Source organism: Gavia stellata, chromosome 3 (assembly GCF_030936135.1).
Source record: "Gavia stellata isolate bGavSte3 chromosome 3, bGavSte3.hap2, whole genome shotgun sequence".
Classification (NCBI taxonomy): Eukaryota; Metazoa; Chordata; class Aves; order Gaviiformes; family Gaviidae; genus Gavia; species Gavia stellata.
The window spans coordinates 9,372,856-9,392,451 of record NC_082596.1 but is presented as its reverse complement, the minus strand read 5'-3'; the positions used below and the strand labels follow the sequence as shown (position 1 = coordinate 9,392,451).

Sequence of the window (19,596 nt, the reverse complement as noted above, 5' to 3'; positions counted from 1 at the left end):
GAATTTGCTTGCTCTATCCCATTTGGCTAGAACCAAAAGCTGGTTTAAATCAGAAGCATTTTCTTTCTGCAGGACCAAATGAAGTCTTCCTTTACAGAGAAACAGTCTCAAATTGATTAGCAAGGTAATGTAGGTCACTCAACTTGTTTTTTGCTTGGAGCTCCTCTGGTTTTTTTTTGAAATACCAGTCGCCTTAAAATTGGTAAAAAAACAAAGGTATCTTTTTTTACTATAGAATTGAATGCTAATTGCCCAACTAAAAGACCAAAAGAGATGCTCAAGAACATGTGTATCCTTACATCAACTGTTTTGTAGACAACAGAGCTAAGGAGGCTTGATTTCCTATGGTTTTATGTTGTATGTCCCCTACATACTCCTCATTTCAACAACCACTGAACCGAGAAATATTTTTTATGACCGTCCCTCTGCAAAATTCCACTGCCTTCTCAATATCCAACTTTTGCTTCCATAGTAACTCAAGGTCTAACCATATTTCCTAAATACTTGCCACACTGTCCTCAGCTTTCCCCCAGGTTCCCAGAGCTCTGCCACCATGACTTCTAGTTTCTTTAACTACGACCTAGGCAAGAATGCTAACATGCACAAGGAGTTCAATTACCAACATGTTGATTAGCTGAGTGACTACTGCTAGAATAGGTAACATCTGACTTCTCTCTTCCAAACAGCAGCTGGATCAAGAGAATCCCTTTTTACTACTCAGTGATGGTTTTCACTAAATTTAGAGGAGCTGAGTATTTCTTTGACCTTTCTCTTCTGTGAAATAGGGTGAAAATAACAGAAATGGAATTCAAAAGCAGAGCTAAGAATGACACGAGCCTTGTTTTCTCAGGAAACCAGGCAAAAAAACCAAAACCAAAACCAAAAAGAAATTTGGTCTTGCCATATTGCAATAATTTTCTGATGTAACCAAGTATACATTTGTTCTTTGATGCTGCCTGTTGCACTCAGGCGGCAATCCAGAAGCCGAGGGAAAAAAAGTGATAATGGAGCCTCTGGTTGCTCAAAAAGTACTGGAGAGTAGGGAAGGAGCAGCTCATCCCATTACAGCTGCTCAATCTTATTTCATCCCACAGCTAAAAATTAGCCTTGGTATTTTTAGTAGATCCTGAAAAAGATGGAACAGTTTAGAATAGCTGTATGAAGAGGAACAAGAATGTCCTGGCTGATTTCTCCCAGCTTCCCGATGGTGCCACTCTGAGATACTGTGTTCAGCATTATTCTCTCGCAAAATCTTCAAGGAGTGGCGTTGTTATACCAGCTCCAGAATCCAGGAGCTCTGCATTATGCTGGAAAAGTCACTGATGTATGGTAGGGTACAGCAATGCCTCTCACTCCCAGAATGTATTGTTTTCTTTTACTGTTGTCCTTCATGAAAAAGAAAACAGTGAAAGAATACATAGAGATTTTTCCTATCTTCAGTTTAGTCGGAATAATCATAAATCTTGTTACAAGTGCTTTCTTCCTTCCTTCTTTTTCTACAGTAATATGTCATCTTTCAAGCTAGACAGTAAATTCTTTGATGGAACGACAATGCCTGACTTATATGACTCCATTCTGATTTGCGACTTACTAAGAAAACTATCGAGAAAAAAAGAATTTATATAGCAATATACTAACAGAAAACACAGACATAACAAAGTTTATTATAAGATCTGTAATAATATTTCCAACTTCAGCTATATTATACTTACTTTACACCTAGGGTCATGAAAACAACTCAAGCATAAACACCACATATAGAGGGACTATTTAAGAATGTTTCAAATTAAGGGAGGAACATCTTCATTATTTTCAAAATCAGCATAACTCTTCTTAGTCTCTCTAATCTTCTGTGGTTGTAGCCTAATAGGTCCCTGTCCAATTAGTTCCTTTTCTTGGATTATCTTTGTCACATCAGGGAATGAATATTTACTGGGATCCACTTCTAATTTCTCAACTTGTACACTCCTGGAACAAGAGGAAAACAAATGGAAAAGACTTAATTTCAGTGTCAAATATAACAGAACTATTTTGGGTGCCTGTTTATAAACCTGTTGACTTAAGTGTAAGACTTAGTGAGTCCAATTAAATGAAGATTAAGTGTTCTTATTACTTGAAAATTGATTGTTATAAAAACACATTGTAAACACAGAAAAGTACTATAAAATCTCTAAGAGTTTGTATAAAAGAATCCTTAGCCCACAAACTTCAAAAGTTAATTTTTTAACATCTGTAATTTGCTATATATCAGAACACAGTGATTGCTGGTATCACATTACAAATGGTTGGCTTTTGATGTAAGACAGGGTTTTTTTAGTATAATTGTTTTTTCATTATTTTTTCTTTCTGTTCATTTTTAGCACAGTTCCTTCACAGTAGCTGTCTATTAATATCTATGTGACAGATTCATCTTTGGAAAGCAGAAATACTTTTATTTAGAGAGAAAATGTAATTGTACTAATTTATTTGCTTTTATCAGCTAATTCTCATGTTTTGGCATTATGAATCCTCACCATTTGTATTATGAAAAAAAATTTAAATTAAAGTATAAGAAAGGTCAGAGTTATAACAGAATTTCTAGATTCTATTGCTATTAAGTATAGTCTTTTAGATCACACTTAGAAATGTGTACAGTCCACTCATTAAGGCAAGCTATCCACATGACATGATGATCAAAGATTTGAAATATTCTTATACTTTCTGTCTTGCAACATTTAAAGCCACTGTTCTTTTCTAATAGAGGAACTCAACAATTAAATGGAAAAATCTAGCCTGTTTTTAAGTAATTTGTAACTGTTTACGGGAAAAATGGCAAAATGGAAATTTAATTGTACAATGATGTTCTAATTTCTGCAAATTCCAACACAATTTGTACATCTTCATACAAATTTTCATTTTATATTGAGTGCTACTTTGAGTCAAAGTTCCAAGGTCAGCATTACAGAAGACAGTCTGTCATTCTTCAAAGGTGTGAGAAAACTACGTGTTTACCCAGGAGATCAGAAAGGCTCATTAGGTCTAGAACAAACAAAAAAGTAGCAAAAAGTCACTGAATGAAATAATGCATCTCTTTGATGAGAACATAGGCAATGAAAATATGTAAATAAAGTATATGAAAAGATTTTTAATTGAAAATCACCATCTTTCGTTGTTAAAACAAAGAGAGAGTTTTGCCAAGGAGCTTCCGAATTTTGCCAGTGCTTCTCCATCAATGTTCTATGGGGTCTGAGCAGACATCTCAGCCCACATCCATGTGCAGGATCTCTGTCCCAGTGGAGTAGAGACGCAGAGGGATTTATGGGAGGTTTCCTCCTCTCCTCCTATGCTAGTGCTGAGGAAAGCATGACTAACAGAAGAGGCAGCCATCAGCTTAGCCACCTGTTTCAGCCGTATGCCACTGGATTTTTTTTGTGCTATGGGAATTATTTGCTCATTTTACTGAGCAGAAAACGACCAGAGAAGCATCCTGCTTTAATAATCTGGATAACCTTTTCCAAAAAGTGGCACAAACAAAAACTGCTCAGAGTAGAATTTTATGGGTAGTGAAGACAGATAAGAGAAAACTCTTATTTCTTTACCCTGAATGTTCTTCAATTTATAAGGCTAGATTTTTTCTTATACTACACAGTTTGCTGAAATAAAAGTGGATTCACTTTGTGGCAACATTCTAGAAAATGTTCATCACCAAGAGGTAAAAGGCTTTTTTGTTTCCTGTGTAATTTATGAAACATGCTGTGACCTGGAATCACTTTATCAGTAGCTGTTGAAAAGATTCCAAAGAGAGCACACCCTGTCCAGAATCTTAATCTAATCATTAATCTGAAGCACCTCAGAAAAAGCTAAAAAAGCATAGCTATGAAAATTAATTATCCTCAGCCTGTGCTTCTGTCACATAGTGGAAAAGATTTTCCTTCATTTGAAGCATTTTAATTAGTAATAGTATTTTACATTTATTCAACAGTTCTAAAGTTGTACAAATTGCTAGTCATGAAAATACAATAAACTCTACGGAGTTTGAATAGCTTATTGCTTAGTAGCAGAATAAACTTCAATACACCAGAAATGAATTAACAGTGAGCGTCATAAGTAACAATCCATATGAACAAGCTATGAAAGGATTATATGCATCAGTCATTCTCAAAATTTAATCAGCACATGTTATAGAGAAGTATCTATTAGCAACAGACAATAGGAAAGACTTAGAATCAAGCACAGGTGATTTTTTTCCTGAAAGGAAGTGGATTTTTATGTACTTATATGCACATGACCAAATATTCTATACTTATTTAGTAAAGCTTCACAGTGTTATCTCAACTACCATGATACAGATATTTGGCTGATGACAAGACTCAGTTATGGTGAACTCAGTGCAGCTATGACACATATATCTGTTGAGAATCTGCTCCTCTCATCATGTAATCTATGCAAAAAGAAGCTGGGTATTGATGATGTCAAGACCAACCATCTGAAAATTTTTGGAAGAAAGAATGAGCTTTAGGTCATCTAAACATTTTTTCCATGTAATTCTACCTAGCAGAATAAAAATAATCTGTTGCATGAGCAACGGTAAGACAACAGTGATGAAAACAATAATACTTCTTGCAGGACCAGCTACAGCACATGTCTGGAAATCTCAATGTTTGCAAATTATTTCAATTTCAGGTTTAAATGAAGAATTTGGCACTGCTACCTTCTGCTGAGTGCTCTCTAGTCAAGGGAAAATCATGGTCTAAAGATTAGAGTGTCATACAAACTAAATAATACTGGTTTAAATCCTTTCTTTTTTCCTGGTATTTTTTCCATAAGAAAGGCTATTTCTATCTCCACATAGTTCAACAATGTTTTTAAAAAAGCAAATGAAAAGACTTCACAATAAAGTCAGTCCTTCCATTTTGCATAACTATAGCAGCCTGCTGAACAATCTGGTGTGTGACAGAGCACATATCTGATAATTTGATATTTTTTGATAATTTACACTTTTGTTCACAGAGTTCTTAATCCCCATATTTGATATTTTAATGATTTGACAGTTACAGTCCCCCGTTTCATCTTTTGAGTTTCAATAAAATTTAGGTTGCTAAAGATTTCTCATACGTTTGATTCAGAATATACGGTTTTTGACATTTGATTGAAAGTTTCCTTTCTGGCATCAGGATTTCCAAAGATATTTACAAGTCACAATCAACAGCTTTGGAGAGGCACTTTTTCCAGTCTTCTAACATTGTGAATGAAACAGCACAAAAGTCATTATCATTGTAGAAAAAGTACTAATAAATCCTTTTCTTGAATAAGAAAACAGTGATTCCAGTATATGGAATTATATCTTATCTGAGAGCTTTAAGAAAGACAAATCTTTATTTCTGTGTGTTAAAAAATGATGGTGAATGTCTGACGCTTGCCATACTCTGGTCTCAACTTTTGAAAATACAGGCTTAGAAAACTAGGTAATCTAAGCGAAAAATCATGGTTTTATAAATACTTGGAATAATAATACCTCTTTAAAGCTCTCTACATAGGTGTAATTTGAAATGAAGCTATAACTGGAGTGTTCAGATTCAGTGGATCTTTGGGAAGATACGAACACACAATGGCTGGTAGAATCAAATTCATTTTTCAAGGACTAAACTACAATCAAGAAGAACTAAGAAATCACTGGTAAAAAGTTCTGGTAAATAAAAGACTGATGATATCCAGGTCATTCTGTTCTAAAAGACAAATACATCTCACAAATAGGATTCATCAGACTAAGAACATGTATAATACTAGCACCCAAGTTTCTAAAAGTTAGACAGAAAATCATAGTCACTGTGACATATTCAACTTCACTGCTCCATCCCTTACCTTCTTCTGCACAATCACTTCAAGATACCACATTTCAAACTGACCTTGTCTGTTGACAAGAAATATGCTCCAACATCTGCAATATGCAAATTGACCCTGAATTTCTAGGTCTGGCTATAATACCATCTTATTTTCACTCCTTGATTAACCCAGAAAAATAAAAAACACTGTTAAATGTGTCAGTCGAAGTTGAGTCCTAATGTTTAAACATTCACAGAATAACAGAATCACAGAATCACTAAGGTTGGAAAAGACTTGTAAGATCATCAAGTCCAACCATTACAAAAAAAAAAAAAAAAACCACACACAACCCCCCTCCCTCAAAAAAACACACAAAAAACCACCCACACCACACAACACCATGCCCATCAAGCCACATCCCACAATGCCACGTCCACACGTTCCTTGAACACCTCCAGTGATGGTGACTCCACTACCTCCCTGGGCAGCCTGTTCCATTGTGATACCACTCTCTCAGTAAAGAAATTTTTCCTAATATCCAGTCTGTATCTCCCCTGGCGCAACTTGAGGCCATTTCCTCTTGTCCTGTCACTCATCACTGGGGAGAAGAGGCCAACACCCACCTCTCTGCAACCCCCTTTCAGGTAGTTGTAGAGAGCGATGAGGTCTCCCCTCAGCCTCCTTTTCTCCAGGCTAAACAACCCCAGTTCCCTCAACTGCTCCTCATCAGACTTGTGCTCCAGACCCCTCACCAGCTTCGTCATCACCCTTCTCTGGACACGCTCCAGCACCTCCATGTCCTTCTTGTAGTGAGGGGCCCAAAACTGAACACAGTATTCGAGGTGTGGCCTCACCAGAGACGAGTACAGAGGCACGATCACCTCCCTGCTCCTGCTGGCCACACTATTTCTGATACAGGCCAGGATGCCGTTGGCTTACACTGAAAACACACTTTATTTTAACAAGGTATTAAGACTTTGTTTACAAAGTTATGGAATGCTACAAAGTCACTTTAAAGTATGTCTCTGCCCTGAGTGTTTTGTCCTTGTCACACATGGAGAGCTGGAGATGACTTTAGATTGTAGTGATCAAGAGTTAACTGACCAGTATTCTCGAGAATGCTGTTCTCCAGAAGGGCACGTTTCCGAAGTCTCCCAACCCTTATTGCACTTATGGATTACCAGATGCCTGTGTGTGCAAATTAATTTTCAAATCACTTCTTAGGCGACCCACCTTTTGTTCTCCTCATTAGACAAATGATAAAGACATGGTTTAGCGGTGGAGTTGACAGTGCTAGGTTAACAGCTGGACTCATTGTTCTTTAAGGTCTTTTCCAACCTAAATGATTCTATGATTCTATGATGTATACCCTCTACTTTGATTAGGTCCTGGCTTCCATGAGAATGCAAATGAATCTATGCTTTGAGAATAACCTGAGTAAAAAGCCTGTTCAATATGTTGCTTAGTCATATTTGACTCCACTTTCTGTTTAAGAAGTCAATTGAATCACAACTCCTAACATTCCTCCTTTCCCAGACAATGTAACTTGCATTGTAAAAATTCTCAATGTCTTCATGACAGCTAACAAACTAGGTACCCCAAAAATATTATTTCTGTAAATCTATTCAACTCTCAAGATTTATGATCTACTCCCAGATATTTATAGAAGGCAAACATGACATCTCAACAGAATTGATAACTGATCTGCTATTTGTGCTCTTTCCACACATTTATTCATCTTTCGTGCAGGCCACACTTCAGATGCACTTAGCTTTCTTCAAGCTTGGTTTAGGTGCAAAAGTGAAGGTGGATTTGGCTTTTGAAAGATCACATAAATGCTCTTGCAGTTCTTTCAAGTTTAACATCTCAAGTGAGACAACTGTAGAGAGTTTTTTAAATAATCAGTCTTTTTTTCTTTGCTTGTTAATAAATGGAAAAAAGCTCAACTAAAAATAAAAAGTTCTCCAAGTCAAGTAAATTAATGCTTGTTCATCACTAAAATTGTAAACCATAAAAGAAGTTCTGCTAATGAGTCTTATGATGACATATTTGCTAGAAAAAGGTTGGACTTAAAATCCAGTACAGTAATTAAAAACATCCAAGTTTTCTTGGCCTCAGGTTCAACATAACTTACAGACATTTTTATATATTTGATGTCTCTCCCAACTAGCGAAATTTGGCTGAAACTGGATAAACTGTTCAAAAGCATTTATGGGTGTACCAGCAGTCAGTGGTGGACAGCAGCATATGTTTTTCTTTTGGTTTCCCTTAAGAATCCAGATGGAAAAATAAAAAATGAATAAATAATTTTTAGAAAAGCCATACATTACATACTGCCACTAAGAACTGATTCCAGCAGAATGTATGTCATATTTCTAATCTAATGCATTACACAGTATTTTATATAGCACCTCTTGGCTTAGTCAACCAGTGCAATGTTCCTTAGGTATGAGGAGAAAGACACTTATAGCAGTAAGATTTGCAATGCTTGAACTACTCAGATAGAAATCACCTCTACCTTACATTCCTTATTCCATTATAAAAGATGTGTATAGACCAGAACTTGCTTTGTGAAGTACCCTAGAAATTGCTGCTCCATTCCTTTGCCTCTTTAAATTAATTCATTCACTGGCTGTATTTCTCAACCTCTGTATATAAAGATCTATGGTATAAACACAGAAAAATGTATCTCCCATATATGCCTTCTTTCTTTACTGGAGGAATTCAAGTGTGTGTATATTTACATTTAGAGACATTTTGAGTTTTATTTCTTTTTTTTTTTTTCTTTTCCAACCTGTTAAAGGAAGAATAGTCTAAAGCTAAGGGTATGAGACAAGGATTATTGACTTTGTGTAACTGTTACTCTTGAAATTTCCAGTATGACTTCAGAAAAGTCAGTTCCTACCTACATCTGAATTTCATCTATGCAGCTGTGGCGAACTCAACTTCTGCACCTCACAGATGAATTGTGAGGCCAGTTACAGTAAAGACTGGGTTACTCAGCTACTATATTAATAGAGGCTTTATAAGTATAATGAATTAGTATTTCACATTCCTCCCATAGAAACTTGTCTCTTTGAAGGTTTGAAATACAGTTTTGTATACAGTCACAGAAGAAATCTCTCTTACGTGGCAGAAGTAATGATAGTATCATCATGTAATCTAGTTAACAAGAGTTAAAGAGATTTAAAGCACTACTTTATAGTTTAGCAGATTATATGTCTGACAGCATTTAGCTAAGACATCTGTAGCTGTCAAGTGTAATCACTGTAATGAATGTTATTCTGTAATCTAAGAGACAACTATTCAGCAAATTTTTAACATCTGACTAGTCAGCGACTTTTCAACTGAAGAGGTCAAAACTTACTATTTTTAGTAAGAACTGTAATTCAAAATACTTTTTTCCTACTTCTACTTTTCTGATATGTATTCTTGTAATATGTTAACAGTAAAATATGTATTTTTCTTTCAAAATCTGCAGTAAGTAAGCACATTCATAATTACTTAAAACTGCATTGAAATCAAACACAAATTCTTGGATTTCTGCTATGCCATGGAGTACCTTTAGTTCATCAGTTAGCAGGAAAGGGCACCATTTCCCATTATTACTTCCATTTCCCTTATTACTTACATTATTTCCTATCATTACTTCCATTGCTTCCATGTCCCCATTATTACTTCTATTTAAACATTTACTGTGTAGCCAAAACTAAAGGCACACAGAGGTTTCTTAAGGAAATATATATTCCTAATCCACCAGTTGCCAACTGTTTTGCTGTTTGTCAGAATCTGTTTGGAAGAGAGATAATGTCAGTTATTTAACAAAGGAAGAACTAATTTTCTCCTGAAAAAAAGTTAAGATATTTCTTTTAACTGATTTCTTTTAATGTATCAAAAGCTTTAGCTGTACTTCTGTGGGAAAGAACCATTCCTTTTGCAAAGTAAGTATCCACCATTTGGCTTGGACCTTTTAAAAAATACTTTAAATACTCAGTAATCAAGATGGTGCACTGTTGTAATCACTGCTACCTAAGGAAATGATGCAGTGCTTGTGGACCGTTAGGAATCTCAACAAATTCCTGCAGTTGTCCTATCGTCTTCTCATCATGAAGGTCATTCAAGAAAAGGAGTCATGACTGATCCTTATTAAAAATAAAAAAAACCCCCAGAATTAATGACAACAGCCATTTTGCCAGTGTCCTAAGTATTGAGACCAAGAATACCCATGATCCATAACGCTATTTTTTACAAACTGCTCAGCCTTTCCATCAACATGCACCACAATGAAATCAAAAAAGGAAACATATGCAACACTTCAAATATAAACAGATAAACTGCTTAACAAACCTTGTTGTTACTATGCCTTATTTTGGTACGAATACCATTGCCTATAGCAAAAGGAAAAGCTATGATTAGAAGATCTATCATAGTACTTGTACTTAGGCCAAGTGTCCATCCCCCTCAGTGTCTATCTACAGCAATGGCTAGTAACACTTGCTAAGAGTAAAAATGAAAAATAGTGCATCACTGATACTTTCTTGCTTCTGGCAGTCATTCACTGCAAGATTTCAAGAGCTGGAGTTGATATCACATTTAATAGGATGGATCTATGTCATAAAAACTTGCAGAATTGCTTTTTGAACCTTTTTATTACTGCAGTAGCTCAACCTGTATACCAGTGAGCAAATACATTCATGAGAGAGATTCAAAATCATTGCTTTTTAAATGGTTTTCAGACTTGGGTTACATAGCAAGGAGCTCTGCAGAGGCAATTCTCAGTAAGTGATTTGGTTTTAGTATATACCAGTTTAATAATCTGAATGAGCTGACAGAACAAAACTGATCGTCAGAAATAAGTGCTTTTTTGGCTCTGCTATTGGAGCAGATCACTTTATAAACAGCACTAGACAGGCCATTAGTCTAAAGCAAATCAATACTTTCGTACTTTCAACAATAACATAATAAGAAGCATATATTCTGGCATGTGAACAACAAATGGACAAAAAATGAAACTAATGCAAAAGAAAAAAGGGAATTACCTTCCTGCACTTTTTTGCAGTGTATTGCAGTCGGAATCTTTAATTGAAGTTGATACTTTTTGCTTAGCCAGGATTATTCCTTTAGCCTAAAATAAAAATAGACAGAATTATAAGTCTCATAAAAGTTGACACTTATGTTCACAAGCATTTAAATAATCTTTCAAAAATAGAAAATTAAGAGTCTGAATAATGTTCTCTTGTGACATTTACTCTTTCTGTTAGATTTTAACACTTCAGTCAGCATGAAACACATGCAAAAGGCAATTTTAACCAAATTATCTGAATGCAATTATATTCAGATATATATATGAGTATTTATATAAAAAATTTTTTAAATATATACATCTATTTGTATTTAAACATATGCTGTCTTGCTTAGTACCACGTTAATAATGCACATTACTGATTTTCTCCATAGCTAATCAACTGGTTCATGATGTGCCTCCCACTTGCATTGCAGTTATGGTGTCCATGTGCTAGTTCAGACATTTTTATTAAAGAATCTGCTGCAGTCTGGACTTCTCCTCACTCTTTATAGAAGGGACAAGTCACCACAAACTTCCTCAGCTCTTTTGCTAAAACAGAATCTCAAGTTCACAGTCCAAGTGAATTCCCCTTCTCAAGGGAAACATGTCCATCACCATTTTTTGGAATTGGCATAAGGCATAAGGGTATCTCATGGCAAAAGGGTCTCTCTTTCCCTTCTTAGCAACATCATGGGAGAGGGATCCCTTAAGCATTTGAAAGGAAGGAGGAGAACAGGTACTATACCAAACAGTTCATTTTATTGACTGTTTCTTGGTGCAATTGGTTTGAAAGTAGTCTATTCCAGATGCCCAGTAAACTTAAAGTCTCCATTCTAAAATCTGCAAGAAATAAGACAGAGCCTGTAGCTTCTGTTGTTCATTTCTGAAATTCATTTGGAAGGGGCTGATCCCCTCTGATTATACATATACTCTGGTGAAGGGAAGTCTGTTTCTTTGGAACTTCCCTCTCTCCTCAGGAGGCCCTCTAGTGTTCTGTTCTTTTAACAATAATTTATTCCTTTGATCCCCTTGAGACTAACGTTCCTTACTTTGCCCTCAGAGCACATCATCAAGGATGGTAAGGAAATCTGCTGATTCTGCAATCAACAGAAAAGGCTTCCTTGACAAGAAGTGATCCTGGAACTTAGGAAAGGCTTAAAATTTGCCTACTAGACCATCTATTATCAATTATCAAATATTATTTGACATAAAAGCCCTTCTGCTCAAAAGATGTTCTCCTACTTCTGTTCAAGAAAAAATGTAAGTGATACTCTCTAACTTTTCTTCTTTTTGAAACACAACTCCATATGCAACAATGGTATGTGAGCTTTAGCAAGCCAGTAGGTGACTGTCCATCTCAGTGACGGTGATCAAGTGAGGATAACTGTTCTGGAAAACAGAACTGCCATAGCTTCAACTGTGGCCAAAAATAAGACTTTGGGCTCAGTAGAAAGATAACTGTATGAAATTTAAAACCTGTGGTATACAGGAAGATGGACTAAATTAATATAATGAAGCTTTCGGAAAGTGATTCTATGAAACTATTGCTAATACTTGTATTAATCAGAAAACAGAAAGGAGAGCCCTTTTAAGATCATTATCAGAGAATTCTAGAAATGGATGTGTTAAATAGAATCTGGAATATATTTGAGAAAACAGAAAGAATATGGGAAAACAATATTTTTAAGCTGAGTCATCTTTTCAGTCCCCAATTTTTTCCTACAGTGGCTTTCTTCTTCTACATGGGAATTCCACCAAGTAACAGTTTCCCTGAAACACATTTATTCTGAAGGATGAATAGATTTCTAGGGTTCCACAGCTATATGTCTCCACATGCCTTTGACGGTAATGAAATATTACTGCATTTACCATACCTAGATAAGTGAGAATTACATAATGAAATTCTATCAAATAACATTTACACTGACATGCATAATATATACCACTCTTATTTTTAAATTAATTAAGGAATCTAACTCTGATGGATCTTTAAGTTTCTAAATGCTTTTGAAAGCCCAGACAATAAAAAGCTGTCAGAATTCATTTGTGACTGCTCATGTAATAAAGAATTAATCAAAAAGTCCAAATTTTGCTCTCTGATTCACTAAAATAAGGAAAGTGAAGTTTTAAAACATGACATAGGATGTCTCAGAACCCTAAATAAAAACTGCTTGCTAATAACACTGTTTTTTGATGCTATTTCTCAGACATTAATTAAAATGCTACTGGTGTAATCTACTGAGGATATTTTATAAAATCACTGATTTAATATGCCAGTTTTGGTCAAAGTCTATTAAAGAAATTCTCAGGTTTTAATTTTCCTGCATCATCTGCAAAGATGACACTGCCAGAGCATAGAGGTTCAACGTTTGAAAAGCTTCATGTCACAAATATTTTTTCCAGAAAGTGAAGCATGTACAACATAGTCCCTATCAACTCCTTGCTCATGCAAAATCTCCGTACAGATGATTATTGCAGAATAAACACTAAACTTTAAAAGTGTCACTATATCACTTCAATGAATGTTATGTCCTTCAGTTTGTTTTGATTCCAAAAAATGTTGGTAGACACTGCCTTAGAAGGACACCCATTCTGCAGTGATTTGCTGTGCAGTAAATAGTACATTTAAGAAAAATGTTTCCAGAAAAGAAAGTGAAAATTATTTCCTTTCTTTTACTTCATGTGGAATTTACTATCTCCAACATCTGTGGCAAGGCAAAGTCATCGGAGAGGCAAGGAAAGAAGTTTTGTTTTCATTTTAAAGGCTAGGGAACTATGAACAGGCTGGAAGATGAATGATGAAAGTTTAGTAACCTGATCAGAAACTCACTAAAGCAAGTGAAAAACACTTACTAAATTCAGTTAGCTTTCTGTTCTGTAACTGAGAAGAGAGATATCTTTTCAGGACAGTATTGCAAGAACCATGTTATAGGAGACTATTTTTAGGTTAATAGCATTTTTAACATTTCAGTTACCTAAGGAATGTGCTAGGCCATTTATCTACTTGTCAATAATTTTATTTTGATAATAATTGTTTATCAGGAACAAAAAAGTTAAATATAGTGCAATATAGTCATTAGGCTTGTCTTATCACTGATACAGCCTGGAAGAAGTTGCATGAACTTTGTTCTTCCTATTATCTTACCAAAAGGAATTCATATTACATTGATGATATCAAATTAGTATTCTCAAACATTGTTGATAACCTGAGCCATAATATTCTGTAAAAAAAATACCTATTGGACTTCCAGTTGTTGGTAGTCTTTATTCATTATACTTTGCTTCCTAGAATACATCCTATTAATACCAATAAAATTTGTATGGATAGAGAGCTTCTGAAAAGGATATGTATCCCAAAAATACAGCTTATGCACTCTAATTCAGTCTGGGTGGAAGGGAACAGATTCCGTGACTGTAATATAGAACAAAGCACAATAGGTTTTGTACCTGCTATGTGCAATTGCTGCAAAGTAGCACAAATCCATCTTTGGTTAACAAATCCATGAAGTTCACAGGATCACACACTCACAGAGTGGCTGAGGTTGGAAGGGACCTGGGGAGGTCACCTGGTCCAAAGCCCCTGCTCAAGCAGGGCCATCTAGAACAGGTTCCCCAGGACCATGTCCAGACAGCTTCTAAATATCTCCAGGGACGGAGACTCCACAACCTCCCTGGGCAACCTGTGCCAGTGCTTAGTCACCCTCACAGTAAAAAAGTGTTTCCTGATGTTCAGAGGAAACCTCCTGTGTTTCAGTTTGTGCCCATTGCCTCTGGTCCTGTCACTGGGCACTGCTGGAAAGAGCCTGGCTCCATCCTGCTATACACCCTCCCTGCAGGTAATTATATGTATTGATAAGATCCCCTCGAGCCTTCTCTTCTCCAGGCTGAACAGTCCCAGCTCTCTCAGCCTTTCTTCACGGGAGAAGAATGCTCCAGTCTATTAATCATCTTTGTGGCCCTTTGCTGGATTCTCTGCAATATGTCCACATCTCTTTCGTACTGGGGAGCCCAGCACTGGACACAGTAATCCAAGTGTGTCTCACCAATGCTGAATGGAGGGGAAGGATTCCCTCCCTCACCCTGCTGGCAACATTCCTAATGCAACTCAGGATATAATTAGCCTTCTTCTGCAGAAGAGGACATTGCCGGCTCATGTTCAACTTGGTGTCTGCCAAGACTCCCAGGTCCTTTTCTGCAAAGCTGCAAGTTTTTGGGTCCATTGACAATGAAGGTATTACACCATGCAGCATTCCATTCATGCATATCTCTCTGTGTCCCAGACACACAAGTAGTTTTTAACCAAACCAAGGCAAAGCTCAGAACATCAACTCAGTTATTCTGTAGAGCTTCTTTCTCCTCAAGTCTCACAAATATCTGTGAATCGTGGCATTCTGAGATGAAACAGGCTCCAGACCCTCAGGCTAGGTAAAATATGCAGATGTAGTTAAAATATCAATGATGTAGGTGAAATGTCAGTGAAATACAAAGTTAATAAAGGAATAAAGGCAGTTCTCAATCACCATATGACGCGATAATATTCATTTTGCTGATTTAGGTATGACTTTCTAGGCAGGCAGCAGATTTGAATATATCCAGTGACTCTGAAATATTTACATTTTCTAAGGCACTGATCATCCACAAAGAGACTAGCAAGATGTATGAGTAATAAAAGCAGGTTATGGGATAGAAAACTGATTAAAATATCCAAAAGACAAGTAAATAGTAAACAGAACTGTTCAGAAATATTTGAAAATGATATTATCCAAAATGGCAAGTGTCAAGGCCTCAGTTTCAAAGAAATAAATTTAGAAAAGCATAAATTCTCATATGAGTGAATTTTGAACATTAACAAAATATGGATCTTAACCAAATGAGTACGATTTTCAGCATTTTTCAAGCTCCTGATGAAACTGCATGCTTGATGCTGGAGTGACAGTTTGTGATTTAATGAGAGGCTGTCCACGTAGGGAAAGACAGATGGTATGGGACTGGAGCACAGAAGAAAACATAGAAGGTATAGAACCACAAGTGGAAAAAGCCAAAAGCTGAAAAATAACTTTTAGTTACAGCTACTAGTTGCATAGTCTTAGAATTAAATCAGAGCATAAAGACATAAAGAGAAAGAAACGACCCCAAATAGCAGCTGAAGGTTCCTCCTTCAGAAGAAAATGTTGTAATTGATATACCTGGCAGATTCATATGTAGCACCATGTCCCACTGCTCCCACACAGCAGAGAAACTTACTAGAGGCCAGAAGGGTAAGGCTAGAGCACCAAGATTTTTTTTTTCCTGTAACTATCCTTGGGCAGGGTTACCCTATTTCTGAAAGCGAAAAATATATGATGTAGTCCTAGAGGCCTTAAAAGCAGCCCAACCCTCCAGAGGCATAGTGGCAGAAGAGCAAAATGCTGAATTTGATTAACCTCTCCCACAGCTCCCAGAACCCCACCATATAATCCATTCTTATCTCCAGAACTCTACCTTCGTAAAACTTCCAGGTCCCTGTCTGCTCCAAGCCCTTCAATCCATCTCTGCTCTTCCTGCAGGTCCAAGACCCCAGTCTTGCACCAGACGACATCAAGTCCCACCTTAAATGCCTTCCTGTTTCTGCCACCATCATACCCATTATGCCTCAAACCTGAAGATACCTCTGCCACTCAGATTCCCTCTGCCCCTTGTCTTCTATTCTGGTTCACACTGCTGCATCTTCCCTATATTTAAGCTCTAATGCACTCTAAACTTCCACTGGCTGCTGGCTGGCCACCCATTACCTCTCTCACTGCCTACTTCAGTAAGGCAAGTTGACCTCCATGTCTTCGACTTTTCCTAATTACTGGTCATTCCTTCCCTATTCTCTAATTTTTTTGTGGATGTGTGGGAATGGGTAGGAGATGTCCTGATTCCACCTTTGATTCTACCTCATCTACGCATTATGTCATCCCGCAAATCACAATACCACTTATGTATCCAGAGTACAAGCTACATTTACTGAAACCATAGGAAGACACACAGTGGAGAGGAAATAAAGTGGGCATACCTATCAGTTTGCTCTCATTTACACTGCAAGAACTGGGCTGGGCAAGGAAGAGAGAGAATACAAAACCCACTTTAAGACAATTTGCTTTTACTTGCCAGTAGAACTCTCAGTTGACTCGAAACCTGATCACCATACATGCAATCAGAGCACAGGTGAGATAGGAGAGCACAGAGTTAGGAATGTAAGGGGAATATGACTTCTACCCAGGCTTCTTTAAGTACTAGGGACTGATGTGCAGCAATTTTCAGTTGAAACACCACGTTGCCACAACCTTCTTGCTCTGTGATTACATACAGTTTGTACAGCTGGTCAGTGGATCCTTTCCAGCCAGGGAGAGCATGAAGGGAAAATGAATTAAGCAATTCTTGTTCTGATCATGAGATGTGAGAGTAGTACATCATTCCTGTCCTTGAACCAAAATGTAATCTTCATACATATGTGTGCCACACAAATTTTGAAAAATTGATTTGTTTCTGTTATTTCACAGGTGGAAAAAGAAAGTAAGTTGCTTATTTTCAGTTATTTAAAAAATCCATCTTCTTACACATTTGCACAATACCGCATGTTTTGCAGAGTCCCTTTTCGTATATAAAAAGCTGGTTTTGTTGAAAAGAAAGGAAATAGAAATAGTTCAATTAATACTGATTTTCATAATGTTCCTTTAAAGGGATCTTAAATCCTAAGGTTTGGCTCTATGATTAAATAGTCTTTCTGGACTGTTCCTTCTTTAGAAAATATGTCCTGATGAGAAAGGCTAGACTGAATAACTTGAGCTAGCCAGATGTTACCTGTAACTCAGAAACATTCCCAGAGTACTCACAACATTTTAAGTATCTTTGTATAATGCCTCCTCAGATTATTTTACATACCTTTGGCATGCTGACAACTAAATGACCAGTTGTTTGTGATCTTTTAGCAGAGCTGCTGTCTGGGTTCACTTCCTCAGGGAGCACAAGCTGAAAAGGCTATGACAAAATAAGAGATTGAAGTACATCATGCTAAAATATCTCTTTCTTTTTTTTTTTTTGACCTGGACAGAACACATGGAGAAACATCACTATCACATCCTTTGATCCTAAGAACAGTTTAGGTCTAAATCCTCTCACTTTATATATAGTATTACTAATCCTAATAAATGATTAGCATGCTAAACAGCTTTTACTTACAAGTATAGTCATATGTATATTCCTGAATTGCTGTTATTCCTCAAGTGACATTTCTAAAGAAGGTTATGAAATGATGCTTGACTTATATTAGCAATTAAATGAGAAAGATTATCCTGTCTATTTTAGATGTAAAGTAATTCTGAAGTTTTGTTTATGCAGTTGGTACAGTCAAAAATAGGGATTTTGGTTTACTTTTAAAGTACTCTGAATTTTTCAAAAAACTGATGATAAAATTAAAACCACTGAGAAGAGAGAAAACTGGCATGACATTTTAAATGCCCTTTCAAAAGAATATACATCCATTTGTTTCTGTCAGATATAAATTCCAGATTGTGAAATTGCTAAATTCTAGCCTAGGGCAACTAGCAAGCTCTCTTCTTCAGTGAATTATAGTACACCGTGTGGGGGGAATAAGAAGAGAGAAGGAGAGAAAGAGAGAGTGAAATTTCATTTCAGGCTTTGCACATCTTCTGCTTAGGACTTCCACAGCTTATGTGTGGTCCAAAATAATGCAAGTATGAAAGAACATTTTTTCTGCATAGGTGCACACAGTTGGTAACTCATAAAAGTCAGATCCAGAGTCCACTGAGTAACTATGGTAAGCATTAACTCTTGATTTGAAATTAATGTAGTAAGAAAACACTAACCTTTCCCTTCACCAGTACTCGTATGTAAGTTGGCTGGACATCAACATCAAGCAGAGATGTGTCCAAATGTCTTTAGAATAAAACATAAATAAATGAATCAATCTACAATACAGTCCAGTAAATAAGTAGTGCAGACCATGTAACACTTTAATGATGATTTCATAGTTTATAAATGCAAACTTAAATTTCAGTTATTAAGTTAGATGAAATATTATTAGGATTTAATGTCTTTGGAAAAAAACCACCATCTTCCTGTTTGTTCACAGAATGCCAATTAAGGTAATGTGTAAATTCTGTAAAGTCCACCACATCAGTTATTGTATAACTGCAAGAATTCAAAATCTTTGTGGAAAATGAAAAGGTCACAGAATCACAGAATGACAGAATCATTAAGGTTGGAAAAGACCTGTAAGATCACGAAGTCCAACCATCAACCCAACACCACCATGCCCACTAAACCATGTCCTGGAGTGCCTCGTCCACACGTTCCTTGAACACCTCCAGGGAGGGTGACTCCAGCACTTCCCTGGGCAGCCCGTTCCAACACCTGACCACTTTCTCAGTAAAGAAATTTTTCCTAATATCCAGTCTAAACCTCCCCTGGCGCAACTTGAGGCCATTTCCTCTAGTCCTGTCACTAGTCACTTGGAAGAAGAGACCAACACCCACCTCTCTGCAACCCCCTTTCAGGTAGTTGTAGAGAGCAATGAGGTCTCCCCTCAGCCTCCGCTTCTCCAGACTGAACAACCCCAGTTCCCTCAGCCGCTCCTCATCAGACTTGTGCTCCAGACCCCTCACCAGCTTCGTCACCCTTCTCTGGACACACTCCAGCACCTCAATGTCTTTCTTGTAGTGAGGGGCCCAAAAGTAAACACAGGA

At 36.7% G+C, this 19,596-nt stretch overlaps 1 protein-coding gene across 1 annotated transcript in view; it reads right to left on the bottom strand.

Moving 5' to 3' along the window:
• Positions 1-1,781: 1,781 nt before the first annotated feature.
• Positions 1,782-19,596, bottom strand: part of DNAAF11 (dynein axonemal assembly factor 11) — a 52,656-nt gene continuing 34,841 nt past the window's right edge. Inside the window, exons 12-15 of the mRNA XM_059836122.1 lie at positions 18,718-18,787; positions 17,774-17,869; positions 10,842-10,927; positions 1,782-1,968 (exon numbers count right to left, since the gene is read on the bottom strand). Coding sequence (XP_059692105.1) covers positions 1,782-1,968; positions 10,842-10,927; positions 17,774-17,869; positions 18,718-18,787 — 439 coding nt within the window. The remainder of the gene's footprint in view (positions 1,969-10,841; positions 10,928-17,773; positions 17,870-18,717; positions 18,788-19,596) is intronic.